This window comes from Thermothielavioides terrestris, chromosome 5 (genome assembly GCF_000226115.1).
Source record: "Thermothielavioides terrestris NRRL 8126 chromosome 5, complete sequence".
Taxonomy (NCBI): Eukaryota; Fungi; Ascomycota; class Sordariomycetes; order Sordariales; family Chaetomiaceae; genus Thermothielavioides; species Thermothielavioides terrestris.
The window spans coordinates 565658-590366 of record NC_016461.1 but is presented as its reverse complement, the minus strand read 5'-3'; the positions used below and the strand labels follow the sequence as shown (position 1 = coordinate 590366).

The 24709-nt window shown below is 44.7% G+C and overlaps 4 protein-coding genes across 4 annotated transcripts; 2 read left to right on the top strand and 2 right to left on the bottom strand.

Annotated features, from left to right (window-relative positions):
* Positions 1-129: 129 nt before the first annotated feature.
* On the top strand, positions 130-402 carry THITE_2055852 (uncharacterized protein; the record flags this gene model as incomplete). The annotated part of the gene is made up of 1 exon (XM_003656245.1): positions 130-402. A coding segment is annotated over one exon (273 nt), but the record flags the coding sequence as incomplete, so codon positions are not given.
* An 11943-nt stretch (positions 403-12345) lies between these two features.
* THITE_2120724 (uncharacterized protein) lies at positions 12346-14102 on the bottom strand. Its single transcript, XM_003656244.1, has 2 exons — positions 13764-14102; positions 12346-13550 (listed from the first exon to the last, which is right to left on the bottom strand). Exons 1-2 carry the CDS (start codon positions 13999-14001, stop codon positions 12712-12714), a joined length of 1077 nt encoding a protein of 358 aa, XP_003656292.1. The 5' UTR covers positions 14002-14102; the 3' UTR covers positions 12346-12711.
* A 402-nt stretch (positions 14103-14504) lies between these two features.
* THITE_2081127 (uncharacterized protein) lies at positions 14505-16009 on the bottom strand (the record flags this gene model as incomplete). Its single annotated transcript, XM_003656243.1, has 3 exons — positions 14505-15441; positions 15513-15774; positions 15856-16009. The coding sequence occupies 3 exons, from the start codon at positions 16007-16009 to the stop codon at positions 14586-14588; spliced, it is 1272 nt and encodes a 423-aa protein (XP_003656291.1). The 3' UTR covers positions 14505-14585.
* Positions 16010-16246: 237 nt separating this feature from the next.
* Positions 16247-18936, top strand: THITE_2120720 (uncharacterized protein). Its single transcript, XM_003656242.1, has one exon. It carries the CDS (start codon positions 16404-16406, stop codon positions 18441-18443), a length of 2040 nt encoding a protein of 679 aa, XP_003656290.1. The 5' UTR covers positions 16247-16403; the 3' UTR covers positions 18444-18936.
* The last annotated feature ends 5773 nt before the right edge of the window (positions 18937-24709 follow it).

Sequence of the window (24709 nt, the reverse complement as noted above, 5' to 3'; positions counted from 1 at the left end):
TATAACCGTATAGTGGTCATTAGTCCTAGAGGTTTAGAACGCTCGAACGTTGTACTAATAGGATTTAAAAACTTACTAGCTTTCGTATAGCGCTTTATAGACCGTTTATTCTATAAGTATAAGCACTTTATATACGCTTATATCGACGATATCATTATCGCTAGTAAGAATATAGAGGAGTACCTTAAGTATATTAAGACGGTTCTCGATATCCTCGACAAGGTATATATTTATATCTTAGTAGAAAAATCCTTCGTAGCCTACCCGTCAGTGAGACTTCTTAGCTATATAGTCAATGGCGAAGGAGTAGCTAAGATAGACGATAGAATCGCTATATTTAAGAAACTTAAGTTCCCCAACACCCTCGAGACCTTAGAACAGTACTTTGGTATAGCTAGATAGCTATATAAGGGCATCCTATAGTATATAGCGAAAGCGTAGCCTCTATAGGACTATAAGACTAAACTCCTTGCCTAAGGGAGAGTAAGCGGAGACCTTCCCGTCGCTAAGTCGAAGAACGCTAGGAAGGTATTTACCTTGAACGTTAAATTTAAGCCTATACTAGTGGAACTAGAGTCCTTCAAGCTACTATAGGAACATCTATACGAGTAATACTTCTTATATTATCATTGTCCTAACAAACTACTGTTCATTAAGCTCGACGTAAGCGGCAAAGGATATAGAGCAATCGTCTTTCAGCTCTATAGCGAATAGGACGGTACTAGTATCCCTAGCTAAGATATCCTAAGTAGCGAGATCTAGCTTATTATATTCTTGTCCCGCCTAACTTCCAATGTAGAAAGGAAGTACAGGAGTATAGAAGTAGAAGTCGCCGTTGTTGTATAGGTAATTAAAAAGCTTTGGAAAATAGTATAGTCAAACCAATATTCTATAAATATCCTAATAGACTATATAGCAACTAAAGGCATTGTAAAGTATATATCTCTTACTACTATAGACCTTATAAAGGCTAACCTAAAGCTCATTAACGCTATAAACTGGCTATCCTAGTTCGACCTTAATATCTTCTATATACTAGGAAGGCTCAACGTTGTACTAGACGCCCTATTACGCCTATCGACCTTTAAGGAGGACGTCTCTAACGAAACCTAAGACGCTATCAACGAATTGGAGGACATTTGGTCTACTATCTAGATCGATACTAAGGAATACTACGCTATAGACACTAGTACCTTCGAACTAGTTATTAGTAACGAGTTTAAAGCTAAGTTGACTATAGCTTACCTTAACGACTATTGGTACAATAAGATTATTAGGAGTCTCTACGATATAGAAGAACAAGCTAAGAAGATCGCTAAGTAGAGAGAACGCGAAGAGTAAGAAGGAGAGCTACGAAGAAAGTAGCATTAAAAGCTATAGTTTAGACCCTATAAACTAAAGGACAGTCTCCTCTACTATATCGACTATAAAGGAGCGAGGAAGCTTTATATCCTTAGTAGCTATATTAAAGACATTCTTGCCATTGTATACGACAATACTTACTACTTCGGTATAGACAATATAATGGTGAACCTCTTAGTATTCGCGTTTAACCGAAAGTGCTAGATAGTATATAAGTACGTTTAGCATTGCCCTATATATAGAGAGAACTAGACTTTGAGAGAACTGAAGCCTAGAGACCTTTAGCCAATTTGGACATCGTCGTAGCCTTTCTATACTATTACTATAGATTTTATCGTCGGTTTACTCGCTATACCCTCCGAAGGGACACTATAGTCAATAAAGAAGTACCTAATTCTCAACACTATATATACTATCACTTATAAGTTTAGTAAAAAGAAGCTTCTTATAGCTAGAAACGATAGAATGTTAGTAGAAGAATAGGCCGTTATAATTCTTAGAGCGCTAACGTATATAGATTAGAGACTTTTAATGTAAATCATTAGCGACTAAGACACTAAGTTCACCTTTGACCTATAGAAAGAAATCTTTTGTATCCTAGGCGTTAGCCTCCTTTTCTCGATAGCCTATTATCCCTAGATAGACAGTTAGTTAGAAAGGACGAACTAGACGGTAGAAATCGCTATCTATATAGAAGCCGTAGAAAAACTGGGAACGCTATAGCCTCTACTTCTCCCTATATTGTAGTATAACCTTAATAATACGTTTATAGTCACTATTGGAAGATCGCTAAACAAGTTGATATATAGCTTTAAACTATACTCTATCCTAGATATACTTTACTGTAAAAAGGGCACTATTGCCTCCGCCAAAGCTATTAGTGTCCTTAGACAATAGTACTAGAAGGAAGTAGCGGAATAGATCGATTATATAGACGTTATTATAAAGATATATTACGACGATAAGTATATATCTATTGAGTTCGAAGTAGGAGATATCGTTTACCTACAATTGTACGATAGATACTATCTCCTAGGAAAGCCTAAACGAAAGTGGTTACTATAGTGGGCAAGACCGTTTAAGATTGTCTATAAAATCGATAGGAACGTCTACGAGCTTGACTTCCTAGCTAGTTAGAAAGTCTATCCTATAGTTTTAGTTTCCTAGTTATAGAAGCCGGATTAGGGGAAAGACCCCTTTGGCTATAATATAGAACCCCCTAGCCTTATAATCGTTGATAGAGACGAGCATTAGGAAGTCGAGAGAATTGTATAATAGCGTATTACTTAGAGGAACTAGAGACCTAAAGTCGAATATCTAGTACGATAGAAAGGATTTACTGCTAAAGACGATTGGTAGATCCTATATATCTAGCTTGTTGACGGTGCTAGGGAACTTGTTGAGGAGTACGAAAAGGCGTACCCTATTGATTAGGAGAAGGAACACTGTAATAAGGGCATCGCTATTAAGGAATGGGAGGAAGTGAAGGAGATTCCTTGATTCTAGAACCGAGTTGTCGTCGAGCTACTATAGAGGAAGGGTAGCGACTATTGACAGCTATGCTATTATTGACTTTCTCCTTCCTTCTTTCTTATTTCCCTCTCTTCCTTTTATTCGATTATACTTTCTTTGTTAGAATATATTCGCTTCAATATATTTATTACTGCTATACCGCTACTAGATGTATAAGCGTCGTCCTCTATCTTATAGATCCTTTGATTTTTCTTCTCCTTACCCTTTACTTGGATATTACTAACGCTTTTAGTTATAAAACTATAGTCATTTAGTTCGTTAAGCACTTTGCTTATTCTAATTTTTCTATATCTAGATTCGCTATTGACCTTGACCTATAAATAGTTAGGGAAAGCTATCCTATTGCTATAAAGGTATAGGGCTTCGAGCCTCGAAGGTACAATGTTCTATTCTCTAGCTACCGCTAGATAGTAATACCGTTCATCGGCTATAGGCACTACGCCATTGTTTTTATTTACTTCTAGAATAGCCCGACGTAGGCTACTATAATTTCCTTTCTTTTCGTATATCAACCTCAATGTATCTATCTTCCTTAACAATTCTTTATCGTAGTCATTTACGTTCACTATATAATCGATCGTCAAACCTTTTTATTATTGAGCTATATACATTTATATAAGCTGCCGTTAGTCGGTATATACTTACGTTATATTCGTAATTTGAAACAATCTGCTATACGTTCTTATAGTGCCTACGTTACCGACAAAGGCGACTATATAGTCGATTCTTTTAGCTTGTTAACGTTATCGAGTAGCGAAGCGTTTAAGTATAATTGTATCGATATTACTAAGAGAGATACCCGACTAGCCTTCGTCGTATATAGAATACCTCCCTATATACGAAAGACTTCTATTAAAACCTATACCATTGGTACCTAAAAAAGAGAAAGCGTTTGCCTTGTTATAAAGTAAGTGGAAGATACTACGAAGGTCACTAATATACCTAATACCCCTTTGTATATTATAGAAGCGTATACGTCCTACTAGGCTATAACTAAGGACGTCGTCGCTAAAGTCGCCTATAACAACGAAATAATAGTTGCTAAGAAAGCCGATATAGCTAGAGCGATCTAAAACAGTTTAGAAACTGTATATAAGGAATAGGGGCAAGCCACTATTTTAGGCCCTATTGTTATTCTAGACGACGAACCTAAAGTCGCTAAAGACTACAAAGGAGCGTTAGATAGCGATATAGTATAAGAGCACCTCAACGCTCTTCTTACTTATAAATATATAGAGGGAGAACAACCCCTCTAACGTATATTTAAGATCTAGTACCTTGACATCGATAACGTTGCAACCGCCTATATATAGTGTAAAGAGCCTTAGTAAGCTATATATATTGTATTCGATAACGAAGTAGTCGTAAACGATAACGACCAAGATGCCTTGGACGACAACGAGGCTAATTATATAAACGACGAAGAGAATATAGCTACGGAGCTATATCGTATTCTAGAGCTACAAGAGACCTATATATCTCGCGGTTATTCCTGTTGCTCTATAAAAGCTATAAACAAGTATATCGCTACTATAAGCAAGGCACTCGTCTATATATATATAGACTTTAGCTATAACGAAGAATATATAGCTAAGCTCGTGACGTAGTTCGCTAGATTCTATTACGTAGTCCTAAAAAAAGATCCTAGTGACAAACTAGCTAGCTTCGCTTATAACTTATGTATCTATAGGATTAAAGGTATAGTCAAAAAGGCCTTTAAGGAGTTCTAAGAGACTAGAATGGTGATTGTAAGCCGTATACCAACCGCTATCGAGATCCTTGCCTTACGGTATATATCGCCTAAAGGGGAGGGCAACCTATCTATCAACGTAATATTAGTAGAGCTTAGCCTAGTATACTACAACAATGTTAAAGCTATAGATACTATAAGTGGTACTAGTTATATAGTTACTATGAACGACGCTACTATCAAATCCCTCTAGGCCAATATAAAGATTGTATAAACGCTTACCAAAGACCTATTACATTTTGTATAGAAGTATTAAATATACGTCAAGGAAGTCGAGAATATCGCTATAGAATCTATAAGATATATCGACGCTATAGATATAAATAAGAATGCTAGATATATAGAGCTAGATACCTTTGCCTTCTAGGCTAACCTAGATAAAATGCACTATCATTGGATTAAGAAGATTAGCGATATACAACAAGCCTACAATAAGACTATAACGGAACTCTGTTATATAGATAATACACTCTATAAAGACGTCGATATAGTTATATATATAATCTCCGATATATAAGACATTATCTATATAAGTTTGTCGAAGTATATACGAGACCTTAAGCGCTATACGATAATCCTCGAGGCTTGTACAATTGTACTAAGTGCAATTCCTAGCGAGACGGAAATTGCAAGATAGACCATTACGACTATCTAGCCCAATAAGCGCTAAGAACCGGCACCTAAGGTCAGCTAAGCCGCAACTATAACGGCTATACACTCTACTAAGACTATATAGCTACCCGCCTAGAGAACGTCTACCAAGGTACCCGTCGCCAAAGCCGCGTCGCTAGTTGCATCGACGACACTAGCTAAGACACTACAAAGCTAGTGCAATAAGAGTACCTATTCAACGTCGGGAGCTAAAATGGTCGAAGTTATTGCTACTAAACGCTAATGCAAAGTAACCATTGACAACAAAGTGTAGGAGACGCCGACACGTCCTCCTAAGAAGCTTAAGAAAACGCCCGCTTCCACTGAACGTAAGGCAGTAATAAAGGCCTCTAAAGTTGGAAGAGACGACCTTTATACTAGTGATAGTACAGTCGATCTCGATAAGTAGAACAAATGAATAGACGTATCGTAATAGAGGGCTTCGCTATAGGACGAGATAACGGATATAAAACCTATATAAGGTATAATATAGATTAGTTTTCTTCCTGTTCTATACGCTCCTTCATCCTATATTAAGTTCTATAATGATGGCGAGGACACTATCTTTTTCTTCTTGTCTCTAGGCACTTGTTATATACAACTGTAGCAAGGGCACCTATAACCGTACCGCGGTTAAGGATAACGAGCGTTCCCTTAAAAAGGGGAACCTTACCCGGAACCCCTTCGTAGGAAGATAGACTATATCAATATACTTTTGTAATATATACTAGTGTTCAGGAGTACCGCCTCATTAGCTAACGAGGCTAAGAGGCATTGATCTTTCTCACCCTTATACGTTTACCGCTAGATAGTCACCGAGGACCATCGGCGTATAACACAATTCCTTAGATATAGAAGTTAAACTCGACTTACTTTTTAACTTTGGTATAGGCTCTAACGCCTTTAACAAAGTATAGCTTTATATCAATCTAATGTAGGTTCTTAGCCTACTTAGAGATAAACTCCTTGTCGACGAGGTTAGTATTACTATCTATATCGAAGTAAACCTTAGTACCTAGCTCGCCTAGGTTTACACTAATATTGATTATAAGGTATATAGCTTATTTGTCTAATGCTTTCAATAGTAGTATATATAGCTATATTTCTATAATCTGTCCTTCGGTTAGTATAAAGTTTATATCTTTACTATTAAACTCGTTTTCGTTGTTACTAAGGTTGTACTAATAGTCTATTCGAGGTTATATAGGTTTATACTTGTCTTTATCGCTATTGTCGACTATATATTTAAAAAGCTTACAATATATTGTAAAGACTCTACTATAGATAGTACATTGCTAAATCTATAGGAGTTGTCGTAGCAGTTTGTTCTAGCTTAATCTAGGCTAGCGAAAAGTGTAATATAAGTAGTAAGAACTATTAGCTTCCTCGTCTTCCAATTTTTTGTCCTTAGCTTCGATATCGTATTCGTCGACAAGAATATACCTAGTCTTCTCTAACATTTTATAGTAAAGGTTAGCATCTTCGTCATCTCCTATCACTATAATCTCACTATAGTATAAGAAGGTGCCATTTTCGAACTGCTTCTTATATATATATATCCGAATCTATTAGAGTCGTCGAGGTCAAGGCGGTCTTCCCTAATTGCCATTGTCACCTCTTCTCTAGCCGTTGAACGGTCTAAGTCCTCCTCTATAATCATTGAACGGTTAGTATCCTCTTCTATATCTAGTTGCACTATAGAAGTTTCGGTTACTAAATAGTTGTACTTAGTCACTATCTCTATATTAATTGTTTCTAAGTCGCTAGGGTTTGTCCCTATCTCTTCTCTAAGGATCGTAATATCCTCTTCTACTTTTTCCTATCTAGAAGGCTCCGCTATCCTCCTAGTCGTCTCCTTGTCCTTCGTCGTTGTACTCTATATCTATATTATTAGCAATAGGACTATAGCCAATAATATAGCCTTTAGCAACGTCCTAGCAGAGCTTGTCTCTAACGATATATACTTTAGTGTTAAAAATACTAAGGAATACGCCTATCTCTGTAGTTATATCTAGTTTAGGGTATAGCTAGCGAAGTTCTAGATAAAGGTAGTTATATAAGCGTATTAGACATTGCTCTTTAGTAGTATCTCCTTAAATATATATATATTTAAAGTATTCTATAGCAAATTTCTAAACTAGCTTGTCTTTATAGTTATTCTTTACGATATATCAGTTTTCATTTAGCTATTTCTCTACTTTATATCTCTTGATACTAAACTCTTTTTTTAAGCGTTTAATCTATACTTTTATAGATATAGTCAGTGCTACCTTTTCTATAGTAGAGAGCTACTACTTATATTATTATAACGCTAATCTTCGAAGTAGAGTCTATATCTCTATACGCAAGGTCTCTTCTTTTACTAAGTAGTATCTAATAACCTAATCTACCTACTTAACCTAAAGGTTGATATCCCTATAGTATAGCTGCTATTTGTTATACTATAGGTCCTAAGGTTCCTTAGCCTTATTCTCTATATCTAGCTAAAAGAGACTAGTGTTCTAAATCTTCTATTTCGATATAGGTATAGACAGTTGTAAAGATATAGTACTTCTATCCTCGGTTTTAGGCTAATGGTCTTTTATACCTATAGCCCTATTTACCCTTTCGATTATAACGTTTAAGTTCTCTATTATTCTAGCTATCTAGGTAAGAAAATCCTATATAGCGAAAGTAGCTTAGATATCTATAGCTCTAGCTACTTATCTAGAGGGTCTAGCTCCTTATCTAGAGGGTTTAGCTACTTATCTATATAGCGAGCTCGATATCTCTTAGAATAGTAAGGAGATATTGAAATCGACTAAACTATCTATATATTCTATTCTAGAGTTTTAAATAACTATACCTAGTTTAGGAAGCCTAGATAGGTACTAGGATAGTTGGCTAGGCGTCTATAGCAATAGCTAAGGAACCTAGTCGAAAGTACCAATTAGCTAAGCTATCGAAGATAATAGGTCTTTTTCTTTAAGTTGTCGATTCTAAGGTAGTAGATCCTACAATCCTCTTTATAGTCCTTAGTAGCGTCTACTAAGATTATAGCTACTAACGATATAGGTTTTATATCTCTATTAAGGAATAGTTGGTATATCTTAGGTTTCTAGTTACTTTTAGAAGGTTAAGCTTAATAGAGTTACTAACTAATTCTCGGTTAGATTATATCTAGTTCTTACTAATATTTCTAGTAATATAGCTAGTCCTAGTTACTAATCGTTGGTCCCCTAAGGCTTCGAGGTCTCTAGCGGTCCCTAACTCTCTAGTACTAAAGTCTCTAGCGTTTTTTAGGTTAAGTCCTTAGTCTCTAAGGCGACGTCTTCGATCCTAGGGTCTAGGATAAGGTTCTTACTAATAGCTACTTAGACTTTATACCTAATAGTTGTAAAATAGATGTAAAGAATATAATTATTAAGTATCTAAAAGAGAGGATACTCTATAATATACAATGTTTTAGTATACTATTAGGCGTAGACGTCTCCTTCTAATACCTCTTTGAGTAATACTATAGCTTCTAAGTATTAAAGTTTTTAGAGATTAATAGCGATTACCTATTAGACATTGTAGATAACCTTAAAGTCTTTAATAAACTTAAGTGTCTATTATATATCCCTATAGATATTAACGTTTATAAGGCTTAAATCTATCTAGCTTCTAACTCTTTATAAGTACTTAGTACTAGAATAACGATAGCTAGATCGTAAACTAGTTCGTTATAGATTATATACTCCAAAGTTTACTCCCTTATAAAGGAGCATTATCTACCTTAGGCGTTACTCTATATAACTTACTAGGTATAACTTATAATATCTCCCGATCCGAACTTAGCTCCCCTCAATAGGAAGCGAACAAGTTCAAATCGTTAGTAGGCACTATTTATTATATATAGATAATACTCGATAACTATCTAGCGGTAAACGTATAAGGGTAAGAAAGATCAATGCCTCTTAGCCTCGTTAGCTAATAAGGCGGTACTCCTAAACACTAGTATATATTATAAAAGTATATTAATGTAGTCTACTGTTCTACGAAGGGGTTGCGGGCGAGGTTCCCTTTTTTAAGGGAACGCTCGTCACCCCTGACCGCGGTGCGGTCATAGGTGCCCTTGCCACAGTTGCGTGTGACAGTTGCCTAGCTCAAAGCGATCTTTAAAGCCTGTTTTTCCGCCACCTGATTAGACCTTTTGGCTAAACCCTAGCCCGGAGGGTATGGAAACTAGACTTTGACGAGCGTGATCGTGGGCATCCTAGGTTCGTAGGCATCTTCCTAGGTTCGTAGGTATCCTGGGCTTATGGCCATCCTCTTGGCCAACGTAGGCATCCTAGGCACTATTAGAAAGCGTACAATCTAGTAATTTAGGAGCAACTTACAGATCGCTAAAATACCTAGTTTTGATAGTGTTGTAGCTATTGGCGCAATTCGCTCTACTGTTTGCGTGCCCTAACTAGGCCAAATCACGACCTTTGCACTCAGACAAGTATAGGCTCAAATTGCGAGAGGCGCTCTGATTGGCTATAGGTAGTGTAGTGGGGCAGTGGTATAGGCTAAGCTGGTTTAAGGCTTACGCAGCGGGCCAATATAGCCCAATACTGGTCTAAGGTCTAAGATAAATCCTAACAAGCTAAGAACGTTTCTTATCGCTGTGTGATTTCCAATTCGTCACGCAAGATGACGTTATGCCCTTCCATCGATAAGGTTAACAATCGTCGCAAGCGAGGGGAGGCAGGGCCATCAGCAGTTCAGTTCCTTGTCATCGTCCACAATGGCCCACTCTCGAAGCCGGGAAAGCCGAGTGTCCTTGAGAAGAAAAAAAATAGTAGACGTTAAAGAGGTCCCGCTAAGACTAATTTCAGCCAATTATCAGCAATGTTTTTACAACGTTTTTATATAGCTATAATCGCTAAAGCGTTTACACTATCGCCAAGGGTTAGTTCGCTAGAGGTATAGGAGGCGGTGCTAGCCTACCGCTCGTTAGGGTTTAAGTTATAACTAGGATTTAGGTTAAGGCTAGGGTATTGGTTAACTTCGTTTTCTTTTTTTTTTCAATTTGGTTAGGTTTTATAAAGTTGTTGCTACGAGTCTTTATAAATCTTTATTGTCGATATTGCTCAACGTCGTTATAGCCCGCTTACCCCTTAGCGATTTGTAAATACTTGTAAACGGTAGGTTCCGAAATTAGTCTTGGTGGGACCTCCTTAACGACGACTAAAAAAATCTGAGAAGAAAAAGAAATTATCTAGAAATGAGGTGGAGCGTCTGTAGGACTGTGGATGGGGAAAGAAAGAAAAAAAGAGAAACCGCTAGCTGTCGCCGTCGATCTTTCTCCAGGTGTTCATCCCAGCCCATCCAGGCGTCTTCCTCTCGGGGATGGTCTTGGCAGGGACAGCCTTCCCGCATCTGGGTCAATGAACAGCCAGCCAACAGCCATTGAAACCAGGGGCAAGAGCCGAGGTCCTTGCGCACGGCTGAGCAGCAAGCATCCCTGCGTACCACGTGGAAAATTGCATTGCTAGCGCAGCTGTGCGCACGAACCCCGGAACCCCTGATAGCTGCGCAGGCTCAGCCCAAACCTTTTTCGGAGGCATTCCCGCTGTGGACAGCTGGACAGACAAAAGATTGAGAAAACAAAATTGAGAAAAATTGATTGTTTGGTGCGTCTGGGCCCATGATCCGGCACTGAGCAGATGTTGCGAGCCGGAGCCGGAGCGAAGCGGCCGCCATGCCGTGAGAAAGGGGCGCCCCTTTGTCGCGAGCTCGAACTCGTGACTAGTGTACGCGAATTCATGAAAGGGGAGACAAGCCCTAAGGTATGGCTCTTTCGGGCAATGGTATGGGCGTTCCTGCATTTGTTGCGGCCCACAGACCACCAACAGGAGGCTGCGCACAGACAATGTCTCTCGCTTGCAAAGCACCCTGGGACGGCCCCTTTCCGAACTCCGGGCGCTTTCGTATCTGGCTTTGTCGATAACGTGAACGCCCGTTTACACTGTAGGGCGAGCCAAAAAGGCAAGCCGGAGCCGGCCACGGAGCATCAGCACCATCCGATCATTCGAGCCAAAGCGGGCGTTTCAAGATAATGGCACCCATCTGGACACAGGACGGAACAAACCCACAGCTCAGGATATCCGGATATCCGTTGACAATGCCTGGGGGCTTACGCAGTACATGAGTCGACCCTTCGAGGCTGCGCAAGTCATCCGAACAAGCCGGGCGGCCTGGACGCTTGAGCTCGAAACATCCCTAGTGTACTTGGTCCGTGGCGGATGAACTGGACATGCATCACGACCCTGGCACCATTAATCCCTGGTGTTAACGATGCATAAGCTGATCGCCGCATGGTATTCCAGGCCTTGAGCTCGGACCTGAGCCTACGCTCAGCGCAGCTTGCCGCTGGCCAGCCGCTTTCAGCTATATAGGAATCGATCAGTAATACGCACGGATTAGTTATGCAATACTTTGATAGAGAGTCTACGCAGCACACACGAGTGTATTCGAGATCGTGTCCAGGGGAGGGCTGTCAACCGAACCATGGCTGGCACGGCGTCAGCATTCACCACGATGCGGCCGACTCACTCGCACACGCCAATATCCATTATCACCCCAAAAAGGCACTCGGTCGCACATTAATGGACTATCACAGTAAGCTATCCCATCGGCCGCGGGACGGCTCGGCTCAGAGGAGAAACGGTTGATGCTGAGCAGTGACCAACACTGGAGTGGAGATAGAGATAGCTCGCGCCGCTCATATTGCTTCCGTATCTGGCGATAGCCTTCCCGCCATCACACTCGCCCCAGGAAACGGTGAAGTGTGGCACCACGTTCATTAGCCTCTTGCGTGGAAGATCGGCAGTTCTCTGCCGTAACCACCCACCAGAGGCGTCGTGATGGGCGTTGTTGATAGCGAGCGATAGGGCGGGAAATCCAAGGCCCCGCGGTGCGATGCCGTGAAAAGCCGGGCGACTCTCCAGCACAGCGCCCAGCTTAGTGTTGTATGGTGTTTGACCGGGATAGGATCACAGTGTGTGAAGCGCCTCGCTTGAAAACGGGCAGCGGTTGATCGCCGCCACCTCGACGAGAACGGCAATCCGAGTTTTACCAGTCTCAGTTCAATCCATCCAACCTGGAGCAATTGGTGCAGCTGGGTAGGCGATCACAACGTCGCCTCCACACAATCAGGCACTTGCAACCGGAGAAGTGAAACAAGTATTGCGGGGTACTTCCGCGTTTGTCGGTGCCCGCGCAAGTTTACCGATCCAAAGCGGCGCGACGTTTCCCTGCTCTGCTGTGGCGTGACAGCAGGTTTGGCTGTAGATGAAACCATCGGGGCGGCGCCAATCCCCGGCACATCCCCCGCTTGCCCGTGGGACCAGCGGCGGCGGCCGCCCCTCAAACACCAGCCGGTAGCTGAGTGGTTGCGGCCCGCTTCAGGGCCCCTCCGCCTCCCCAGCAGCCGCCTCCGCGGGGAGCTGCGTGGATGCAATCCAGTTCTCCATCATGGCCTGGCCGCCAGGCCTCCCAGGTTGGGGTTTGTTGCTGCCGGACGGACCGGCTGGCCCGCCGCCGCGCCGCTTGACCACGAGGCACAGCACGCGCCCGTAGATGGCAAAGCCCTCGTACGAGATATCCATGGCCATCTTCTTCTTGTCGTCGCCGTCGCCCCGCCCTGCCGTGTCACCGCCAGCGGCCGCGTCCCCCCTCCGCCGCCGCTTGGCCGGGCGGCGGCCACTGGCTGCATCGTCGCCCTCTTTATCGCTCCTCACACCGTCGTCATCCTCATCCTCGTCCTCGTCCACAAACAGCCCGTCGTCGCCTGACGAATCGGTCTCAATCACATTCGCGCCACTCTCCTCGCTCGCATCCTCCGGCCCTTGCCCTCGCCGTCGCCTCCTCTTTGGCCGCTTCCCGTCGGCTAACTCCCCGCCGCCAGCCATCTCGCCTACCGCAGGGAGGTCGGCCAAGTTGATGGCGTCGTCCTCCTCCTCACGGAGGAGCACCGGCGCGCCCTCCCCGTCGTCCCTCTCATCCTCTGCAGCAGCAGCTGCTGCCGCTACGGAGGCGCCGCTGCCGCCGCCGCCACCCTGCGGAAACTGGCGGTCCACGTCGATGGGCTCGTCTCGCGACGCGCCCGTGCCCGCGGCGCCCAGCAGCCGGGACGAGTTGGAGGTCAGGCGCGTCTGCACCTTGTCGCGGAACAGCTTCTGCTTGTGCAGCAGCGAGTGGCGCGTGTCGGTCTCGGTCAGGAAGATCGACACCTCGAAGTCATCTGCAGCAGACGCCCCCGGTTCCGTTAGTTAAATCACATCACATCACCTTGCGTTTTCCTTGCTTGTGCGCCGGGCGTGTGCCTTGGCAGCGACTGTCTTGAGATTGGACTAGGCAAGGAGTGCACGTTGTGACTGGTGTATTCTCCGTTCTGTCTCGATGTGTGCGGTACGCCACTTGAGGCAAGGTAGGTAAGTTAGGTAGAGGTACCCACCTTCGACGACGACGTCCTTGATGCTACGCTTCTTGCCCTTCTTCCTGCTCCGCTCGCGCTCCTTCTCCTCGCGCAGCTTGGGCAGCACCAGCGGCCGCACGCTCTCGATGACCCTGGGCAGCACGGGGTCCCGCGGGTTGAGCAGCCACGACTGCGCCAGCGCGGGGTTGTCCAGGTAGATGCGGCATTCCAGCACCGAGTACTTGGTGATCCGGAGGTAGCGGCGGATTGGCGCCATGGTGAGTCTTGGAGTGCGGGATTGGTGAGATGAAAGAGGTTGCAACATGAATGGGTAGCGGTTGGCGACAAGTGACATCCTGGTTCCATTTCAGCGGTTCAGAGCTACTGTGGGTCCCCCACAGTGCAAGGCCGTAGGGCTGAGACGATGTTGCGTTCAACCACAACCCCAGGTCAAACACCGACTGAACGCAACTGTAAGGAAGTGCAGGAAGAAGTCAAGTATCTGGCAACTCAGTATAGAATGAGTCCATCTTTACATTCGAGGAGGGTACTCGTCCTTAAAAACAGCACGATGTTTGGCAGGGACCACTGCCAACAACGGAATCATAATATCCAACATGAGCGAGATCAAATGAAAGGTACATCGTGAAGTTCAATATGCAAGGGATGGAAGACAGCACAGATAATAATCGAAGTTGCACCGCCGCAATGAACGAGAGATGTGTGTCATAGCAGCCAGGACAGCACTGCCAGTATTCATTGGGCAAGCGCAACTCGTTGCTTGCGACACAGGACTCGCTAGCCCATTGTATTAATGCCTAGCTCTTGTTTACCTATCACAAAATCGACAAGACCCGCTTCTTAGATCTGCCGGATCTCCTTGCCCACCATCTCGGGCCGCTCGACCTCCCACTCGTCCCGCAGCACGGCAAACATCAAGTCGCAAACCAACAAGCTCTGCCCCAGGCCCCAGACCAGCGTAATAGCATAGAAGAAGTTGGCGTTCCCGCTGCCGGCGTAGATCCACAGATGGTAAAAAGCCGGCCCCAGGAAGGCGGCATACAGAATGACGGCGGCAATGACGAAAGTGTAGCGCATGAGGGGGAACACGTGGCGATAGAGCGGCACCATGGCCAGGAACAGCGACGTGTCGCTGATGCTCGGGTAGGGCTTGAAGATGGCGAAGATGCCGAGCAGCAGCGTCAGCACCACGAGCGGCTGGCGGCGGATGCGCAACGTGAGGCCGCCGACGTAGCTCGACAGGTGCAGCCAGAAAACGGCCAGGAAGAAGGAGCGGAACGAGTCGAACATCTCGATGAAGAAATACCACCACAGCCCGACGTTGGGCGTCAGGTCCGACAGCGTCAACTGCACGCCGTAGGTCGAGGGCAGGAACTCCCAGGAGCCGGTGATGAAGTACGACAGCTGGAAGAGGACGGCGAGGACGCCGGCGACGGTGGCGACGCAGGTAGCGGCGAATCTGAAGCCCGAGTTGATTGCCCGCTCAGGGCACTGTCTGTCGTAACAGAGGAGGATGAGAGGCGGGAGCAGCAGCAGCGGGTACATGGAGAGGTAGCTGGCGAAGGAGAGGGCCACCATGGCACCGAACGGCGCGCCGGACACGGCCTTTGCAATGGCATGGAGGATGGCGCAGGTCGTGAAGACGCTGGTCGAGCGCCCGATGCAGGTCGCGACGGTGAAGGGGTTGAAGAGGAAGCTGGTACGGATCAGCACACGCGGCGCAAACAGGCGGCAGCCTGGAATTGCAATGGCTGGACGACAACATACAGAGCAGCAATACCGAAGCCAGACCAGCGCTTCTCCCGACGCGGAGAGGTGAACAGCGCCGAGGACCCGGCCTCGCCCGAATCGGCGATCCTCCACAATGCGCTGGCGCTTAGCAGGTCCACGACAATGTAGAGAAGGTATGTGAAGATGGGGAAGGACGAGAAGCTCGGGAGCAGCGAGAAGAGCGGGAGGAAGAGGGGCGCCTGGTGGTAGACGCCACCGTCGTAGGGAGAGACATTGCGGTTGTACAGGAACAGGCCTTCTTGCACTGTGAGGAGAATCAATCAGCATCAGCATTTCGGCGGGCGAGCCAACAACAGCTTGCACTGGGCGAGTGGCTTACGGCGCTTGAAGCTGGTGACGGGGGTCGAGACCTCGACGCGGCCCGTCAGCAGATTCGCGAGTCCGGGCAGCAGGGTGAAGATGGCAAGCCGCAGGACGGCTGCACCGGCGTATAGGCCAGCCGTCCTCCCCGGGGCTACCTTGGTGCCATCCATTGCCGCCCAGTGCGCCGGGCCCGGGGCGTGGGACAGTGGAGAGGTGAGGGTGAGGACGAGGTTGAGGATGCCGAATTGGCCCTCGGGGCAGCTGCAGCCAGCGCAAGGCAGGCTACGGCGCTGTTTGCTGGTCTTGGCAGGGACGCGGGTGGGGCACTCCACGCACAGTTAAAAAGTCAATCTTATCAGTGAAAGCGGTGGCGAACGGCATTAAAAAAGTTACTGGGTAAAAAAAATCAACGAGCTCAATGCCGGGCCCCGCTGCCGCTTGGTCGACAACTGCAGAAGAGACAGACGTTGATCGAGCCAAGTCGAGCTCTTTCACCTCTCGGGAGGTGCTTCCACCAACTTAACCCAAACGCCACACGCCACACGCCAATTGAATTGACCCACGATGGCCGGCAAGATCAAGAAGAAGGGCCAGGCCGGCCAGGCGCGGAACTACATGACGCGCACGCAGGCAGTCAAGAAGCTGCAGCTTAGCCTGCCCGACTTCCGCAAGCTGTGCATCTGGAAGGGCATCTACCCGCGCGAGCCGCGCAGCCGCAAGAAGGTGTCCAAGTCGGCCACCCCGTCCACCACCTTCTACTACACCAAGGACATTCAGTACCTGCTGCACGAGCCGCTGCTGCAGAAGTTCCGCGAACAGAAGGTGCTCGAGAAGAAGATCTCGCGCGCCCTCGGCCGCGGCGACGTCTCGGACGCCGCCCGCCTCGAGCGCAACGCCGCCCGTCCCGACAAGACCGGCAGGCCGCGCTACACGCTCAACCACGTCGTCCGCGAGCGCTACCCGACCTTCACCGACGCCCTGCGCGACCTCGACGACTGTCTGTCCATGCTGTTCCTCTTCGCTAATCTCCCGTCCACCACGGCCGTGCCCGCCAAGATGATCGCCCGCTGCGAGCGCCTGTGTCTCGAGTTCCAGCACTACCTCATTGTGTCACACAGCCTGCGCAAGTCGTTCCTGTCCATCAAGGGGATATACTACCAGGCCAACATCCAGGGCGAGGACATTTTGTGGCTGGTGCCCTACAAGTTCAACCAGAGGATCGTCGGTGACATTGACTTTCGCATCATGGGCACCTTTGTCGAGTTCTACATGACGGTCCTCGGCTTTGTCAACTACAGGCTGTACACCTCGATCGGGCTCAAGTATCCGCCCCGGTTCGACCAGCTCAAGGACGACCAGGGTGCCGAGCTCGGCGCCTTTTCCCTCGAGGTTGTCAATCCGGAGGCAAAGGGCGAGACCAAGGCCATCACGAACGGCGAGGCGGAGCAAGGCCCCGACCCGAACGTCCAGGCCGAGGTGAACAAAGTGGTGCAACAGTTGAGGCTCGAGTCGAATGAAGCAGCCGCCGCTGAAGACAGTCTGGCGCAAAGGGAGGTCCAGGGCGAGGAGGCGCCCAGCGATGCCCTCGACAAGTTTGAGCCCGTAGCACCCGGCGGCGACGTCCTGCCGCAACCGTCGTACAGCAACACCGACCCTTCGCAGCTGTTCTCGAACTTCACCTTCTACCTCTCCCGCGAGACGCCCCGTCAGCCGCTCGAATTCATCCTCCGCGCATTCGGCTGCAAGAGGATAGGCTGGGACTCGGTCCTTGGGGAGGGCGCCTATACTCACGACGAGTCGGACCCGTCCATCACGCACCAGATCGTCGACCGGCCGGTGATCCGGGCTGCCATGAGCGAGGGTGGCGACGGCGAGGACAACCAGACCACGCAGAAGCTCGGCCCGAACCAGCGGTATCCGGGGCGCATATATGTACAGCCGCAGTGGGTGTGGGACAGCATCAACGACGAGGAGCTGAAGAGCCCCGAGCTGTACGCGCCCGGTGCGTCGCTGCCGCCGCATCTCAGCCCCTTCGTCAAGCCAACGAATGGGCAGTACGATCCCACCCGCCCTCTGGAGGAGCAGCAAACAGAGGGCGAGGCGCTCGACGCCGAGCTGGAGGATGCCAACGGGGAGGACCAGGACGGCGAGGAGTCCGAGGTTGAGAACGACATGGACGTCGCCTCCGAAGACGAAGACGAGGGAGAGGATGAATTTGGTGGCTTCTCCGGAGCGGAAGAGGACGAGGCAGAGGAAGAGGAAGAAGAAGAAGAAGAAGAAGAAGAAGAAGAAGATGGCTCGGAGGACGTGGAGGAATCGGCGGCACGGCAGCGGCAGCGCGAGCTCGAGGCCGAGATCTCGGGCAAGCCGGTGCCGAGGAAGGCGGACGCCAAGGCGCAGGCCAAGCTGCAGGCCAAGAAGGCGCTGCTGCGGAAGCAGCGGCAGGAGGCCGAGGAATTGGAGCGCGCCAAGGGCATGCTCAGCAAGAAGAAGCGCAAGCTGTTCGAGCAGATGCAGTACAGCAACAACAAGCGGAGCGCCGAGGACATGAAGCTGCGCGCCAAGAGGAGGAAGCTGGAAAAGGAGCTGGCGAAGAAGGCGTAGTGTATTTTTCTTTTTTTCTCGCATCTTTCTTGTCATATGAGATTTGTTGTTGCAATACAATGAGATACCACCGCCGTGTTGGCGGTGTAACTGGGCGCGTGCTGAATTTCTTGCGCTTGTCTGCCTGTCGGTGTCACCCACGATAAACGCCAGGGAGTTCACCTACCAGCCGCGGATTACATCGGGACTTTGCAGAATCAAGCAAGTGCCACCCAGGTGCACACAATTGATTACAGGACAGCTTAACAACAGACAACTCGCGGATATACTTGTTGTCGCATGCTAGTGCACACGTGACTCCATCTGCCAGGCTCCCTGCGCTCAGGGGGCATATGTCAGCTCTGCCCACATATATATATAGACCTCGGTGCTCCTCCCACCCTGCATAAGAGGAGTACCTCTCTCAATACATATATCTCTACATTCTATATAGCCCCACTTCGCTACTCTCCTCAGTTATAAGCCTAGTTCGCGTACAACACTTATAATAGCGGTATAGCCTAGTCAAGGCTATCCTTCTTCTTTTCTTCTATAACTACTTTAAGTCTTCTCGATCGTTAACAACTCTTATAAGTTTATATTACCCCTATCGTTTAGTTTAAACAACGTAGTACACCTTAGTTTACTTTAAGATATCTTTTAAAACTGAGAAGACCGTCACTATTGCTATTATAGCGCTTCTAATGCTCGATAGCCCTAAGGATTAGCCTCGATAGATCTCCGCTATTCGCTAAGAGGCTAACAACTTACGTATCTAATATATTATCGACCTAGATACCGAGCTCACTATAGAGGATAAAATACTTAGCCTTCCTATATAGCCTACCTAGGGTACTACTCGTTAAATAGTCTAAGATCGCTATCTTTAAGTATAGTACAATGCGTTATAGGCCTAGAAGGTAGCTGATCCTACTACTTATAGTGAAGAACTTTAGTCAACTGAGCCTACTAAGGACGAGATTCGCTATAAATTCCTTAAGCTCTATAAAGTATTCTTAAGATCTATAATCGACATTGTAGTATTCTATATAGTTAATAAGCTTCGTAAAATAATTAATATATCTATTAGTAACTACTATATCTATATTGTATACGATATTATAGAGGCTAAGAATATCACTGGTATATATAGGTTCATTTAAATACTATATAAGATTATTGTACCCTCTAATAGCGCTACCTTTACTATATTTACTAAGGAGTATATAGCTATACTCGCCAAAGGTAGTTAGAGTAGTATCGAACCTAGGACCTAGATTCTTAAGTATATTTTAGTCTTTTATCGTATAAAGGTAGCTAATATCGCTATAATTATAGATACAATAGTCGTTATTATATTCTTTAGGACTATATAAAAGCGCTTAGATCTTAAGTAGGCGATATATATATTAAAGGACATTAGTATAACTAAGAAGCTTAATAGAAAGGGACCAACTCTCCTCGACTTAGCTCTTTTAGTTAAGGCGATCCTCTAAGCTAAAGTGGTAGTCTACCTAAAGCCCAGAGCCTACTCTATACTTTTAAGAGTATAGAACAATTAGAAAGATAGCTAGAAGTATAAGAAGAACCGCGACTATCTATATATATTAAAGACTCGTCACTATTAGTAGCTTCCTTTAGAATATTAGCAACTTCAGTATACTCTGATAAGGGAGTCCCTAAATAGTATAACGTTCTTAAGCAATATAGTAAATAGAGTACGCTAGCGATTCACTAAAGAACGTTAGAACGACCTTTAGGTAGAGCTTTAGAAGTTTAGCTAAAAAATCTAGAATATACTATTGAATGCTAAAGCTACTAGTTCCAATAGTAGTATAGGTCCCTCATTTCTAAGAGCGCTCTAGGTATATATTGTTATCGATCTAGTAATTGTAAATAAACTCGAAGGACTATATAGCGTATTTATATCTTTTAAATTTAGCCTATATCTACTTAACAAATATATCCTATTTAACAACTATAGAGCAGTTAATTTCGTTAATAACAAAGCTCTCTTTGTCTTTAGTATATTTATTAAAATAAGTGGTAAGACTATAGGAGCTAGTACTATATCTTTCTCTATCTCTAGCTATAGTAAATAGATTATTAAAAACGTTTTAAACGATATATATATCCTAAATATTAAAGACCTTATTATAGACAACGTTATTGTTATAGAAAGCTTTTACATCAAAGAGATACCTCTGAGTATAGAGCGCTTAGTACTATAGTCTAGATTATATACTATATTGAGGAATATTAAAGAAGAGTATTATACTTAGGCAACTAGTTAAGAAGTTCAACCTAACCTTCTTACAATACAACGCTCTTTCCTCCTACTCTAATATACTTTAGGTACTCCCTAGAAGCTTTACGAGACTTATAACTGTAAGCGCTATAGTTATAAAGAATTTAGGAGGAGCAAGCCCTTGAAGGACCTACTCCTAGAAAGAGAAGACCTAGCTACCTTCTAGTATATTAGAGCTAGTTATCTAAGTTTAGAGGCGCTAGAATATCTTGTCTTAAACGCTAGAAATATATAGATTCGTAAACCTTATAGGCTAGAATATAAGGTATATATATAGGCAGCTAAAAAAAAGCTCTTTGTACTTAAACGCTAATTGCGAAGGAACTATTGAGCTAAAATCGATTCTGATAGCGCGAGCGTTCTTAGCGTACTTGGTTACCCCTATCTGCGATGCTGTAGAGGGGGCGTAGCAGCTACGTAGGTCGCGATGGCGGTAGCGATAGCCCGATAGTAGAAGCCGTAAGTTGCGACGCCATGGCTAATATACGCGAGTACCCCGACCTACGCGACCGAAGACTTAGGCTCCCTTCTATAGGAGCTACGAACGATGGGAATATACATATAGAGGGCGTTAGCGATAAGCGATTAAGGCTTTTATAGGAGTTCTATACCCTAGTGCCGCTAGAGATATAGCTATATATATAGGCTACTATAAGGGCGTACTACTATAAGGTGTTCTAGGACGAGCTAAATTGCCTTTACGATATATATAAGCTATATAGAAGTGTCGACTATATTAAAGAGGAGGTTATATAAATTAGGAATAAGGTCGGGATATAGATAGGCGCTAGAGGTATATAGACGAAGACCTAGGCCTAGGTAGTAGGGCAGAGTATAGTTACAATGGTAGTGCCCTAGCTACTTAAAAGCTATATATAGTATATATCGAAAAAGCTATTCTATAAGCTTATAGTGGACCTTAGGTAGACGTCTATAGATATCATCAATAGGAGTGTAAGCAATATAGTTTAGGCGGTCAATATAGCTATAGCGATGATAGAAACGACGACTAGAGGTAGTAGAAGTAGTATAATCGTAGTAAGGAAGCTACTAAGGAGTAGGAATATAGTAGTTACCTTCGAGGAGGACCGTTAAGCGTACTTTACTGATAAAGACAACAAGGTATAGATTATAGCTACGTTTAGAGCGACTACGATACTTAAACGTTATACTTTTATAGTGCTTATAAAGGGCGTTCGGCTAGCTATCTTAACAAAGTATAGTAGTAACGCTAACTATTTAGTAGTAGACTTAGCAAAGGAGAATAAAGTTTAGATCGTATATATAAGGCTATAAGCACTATAAGGAAGTACCGAGGACGGTTAAGGGCTATAAACAATATATATACTAGTTGAGTTGTATATAGTCAAAGAGGCAACGAAGCTTATCCACTAAGAGGTCCTACTCGATTATATAGTCTACCTTTATAAACGTTTCAAGGATATAGTATATACGATCCTAGACTTTAAATATAGGAAATAAAGATATAAAGCGACATTTTATAAAGAGGAGAAGGTACGCTATCTAATCTACGTCTATATAGTATATAGCGATAGCGATATAGCGAGGGAGCAAGAGGCAAAGTGCCTAGTTAAGATCGACCTAGCTAGGAATAGGCTAAAGTATATCAACTATAGAGGCGCTTATATAGCCTTTGATACGAGCTATAAGATAGTAAGGGAGTAGCGCTAGCGTATAAGGGAGCAGTTCAACGACTACCTACTCACCTTCTATATACCCTAGCCTTGGACGATAGTAGCTATAGAGGCAAGTATATAGTAGGGGAGCTAAGAGGGCAAGTTAGGGGAGTAGCGCCTAAGGAAGTGCTTTACTAAAGTGGGCTAGCCTACCGATATCTAGAGGGTAGGACAATCCAATAGTATAGACTTATTCTAGTTTAGAGTACTTTTATAGACCTTCTAAGGAGCTAGAGTATAGGCTAGGAGTATAGCTCGTATAGCGCCCCTATATAGCGCGAGTGTAGAACTAGCTTTATAGCCTAATATAGTAATGACTAAGGGCCTCTATTCTACGCCAAGTATATAGCTATAATGCTAAGAGTGCTCTATTGGAATACCGATAGTAGTAGAAACCGCCTTAGCTAAGCGTTGGAGAGTAGGGAGGAGTTCGACCTTGTAGCGATATAGGAACTACTAATCCACCTAGATACAACTCCCCTAGCTCCGCTATATAGGTAGGGTAGCTAATATAAGATAGTATATAGCGTTGGCAAGGCAGTGCTATATATAAGTAAGCGCCTCGACTATATAATATAGTCGGCTAAGGCGGGGAAGGATTAGGTAGCTATAACATTTAAGAAGGAAGGGTCGGACCCCTTTACAATATAGTCTATTTACTTACCTAACTAGGAGCTAGGATAGTAGTTGCTACTCTATACCCTAGTAGAGCAGGAGCTGAGAGGGCGTAATGTGCTTATAGGCGACTTTAATGCCTATTACCTAATATAGGACAAGTACAACTATATCTCTCGATTAGCAAATATACTACTTTAGATCGTAGTAGAATAGAAGCTCGAGCTATATACGCTATATAGCACGTCTACCTAAATACAATATAGTAATAGAGATAGTACGATCGACTATATCTAGGCAATATAGGGTAGCAGTACCTAGTAGCTAAGGCCATTTAACTTAGTAGGCTTAGACTATATACCCTAAGTAGCTAAAGTGCTACTAAGGGGGAGCAGTGGCAGAGCTACTACGCTATAGGGCTATAGCTAAGCGCTACTAGACTATAAGAGGTGCAAGGCTAAGGCCTAGTTCCTAACTCTACTAGAGGAGATTAATATAGTGGATAAGCTCGAGGGGGCAATAAATACCCTTATATATAAGCTAACTAGTATAGCGAACGTAGTAGCGCTACGCTATAAGCTCAACTAGGGGTCCTATATACTATAGTAGAACTTCGAAGTTGATAAGGCAATATAGAAGGCAAGGAGGGCTAAACGCACTTAGTAGTTAAGCTATATAGCGAGCTCCTAAATGTATTATCGTAAGGCAATATAGCGGTTTAAGCGCTATGCCTATCGGTCGTAGACGCTATACTAGCGCTATTTGCTTGCTAGAGCGTCGTAGAAGTAGAAGCTGATATAGGATATTGAGAGGTAGATATAGCTTTATAGTCATCAACGCCCTAAGCTATTAGCGTTGCCAACGCTCTAGCCAAGGCCTAGCGAGCCCTAAAGCGCTATAATATACGCCTAGAAAGCGGAGACGCTAGTAGGACGCTTCTTCTCTACCTTATAAGCGTAGTACGACAATATATCTAACTAAGACTAGCCTAAAAGGTCCTTTTATAATACTATGCCTATCGACTAGAGGGTTAGCGGCGCGGAGATCACTAAGATTATAAGCTATATAGGATTAAACAAGGCGCCTAGCGAAGACCTCCTTACCAACAAATTCCTTAAGGCCTATAACAAAGAAGGCAACTTATCGAAGGTGCTTATAGCAATTATATATACCTACTTTCGGCTAGAGCACTTCCTATATAGATTCTACGCTATATAGGTAGTAGTCCTTAGGAAGCTAGGGAAGTCGCTAGAGCAGCTAAAGGAAATAGAGGTATATTGCCTAATATCGCTGCTAAGTATAGTAGACAAGGTTATCGAGATAGCTATTATAGACTAGGTAATATATATAGCCAAAGTGTATAAGCTACTCCTAGAGATATAGATAGGCTTTCGTTAGTATAGGTCTACTAAAGTAGCAATCTAGGTAGTGACCGATATAGTAAAGACAATATAGGCATATAGCGCCTATACCTTGCTACTATAACTAGATCTAAAGGGCGCCTTCAACTAGGTCGACTAGGTCTAGCTACTATATATACTAGATTAGGGTAATGGACTACCTAGACATAGGGGGACCTAGTTTTTCTGCTTTTCTATTTGTCTTAGAGCGTTGTATTCGTTGTCAGGGGGTCTAGCCCTCTAATCATATATATTTAAATAGGCTAA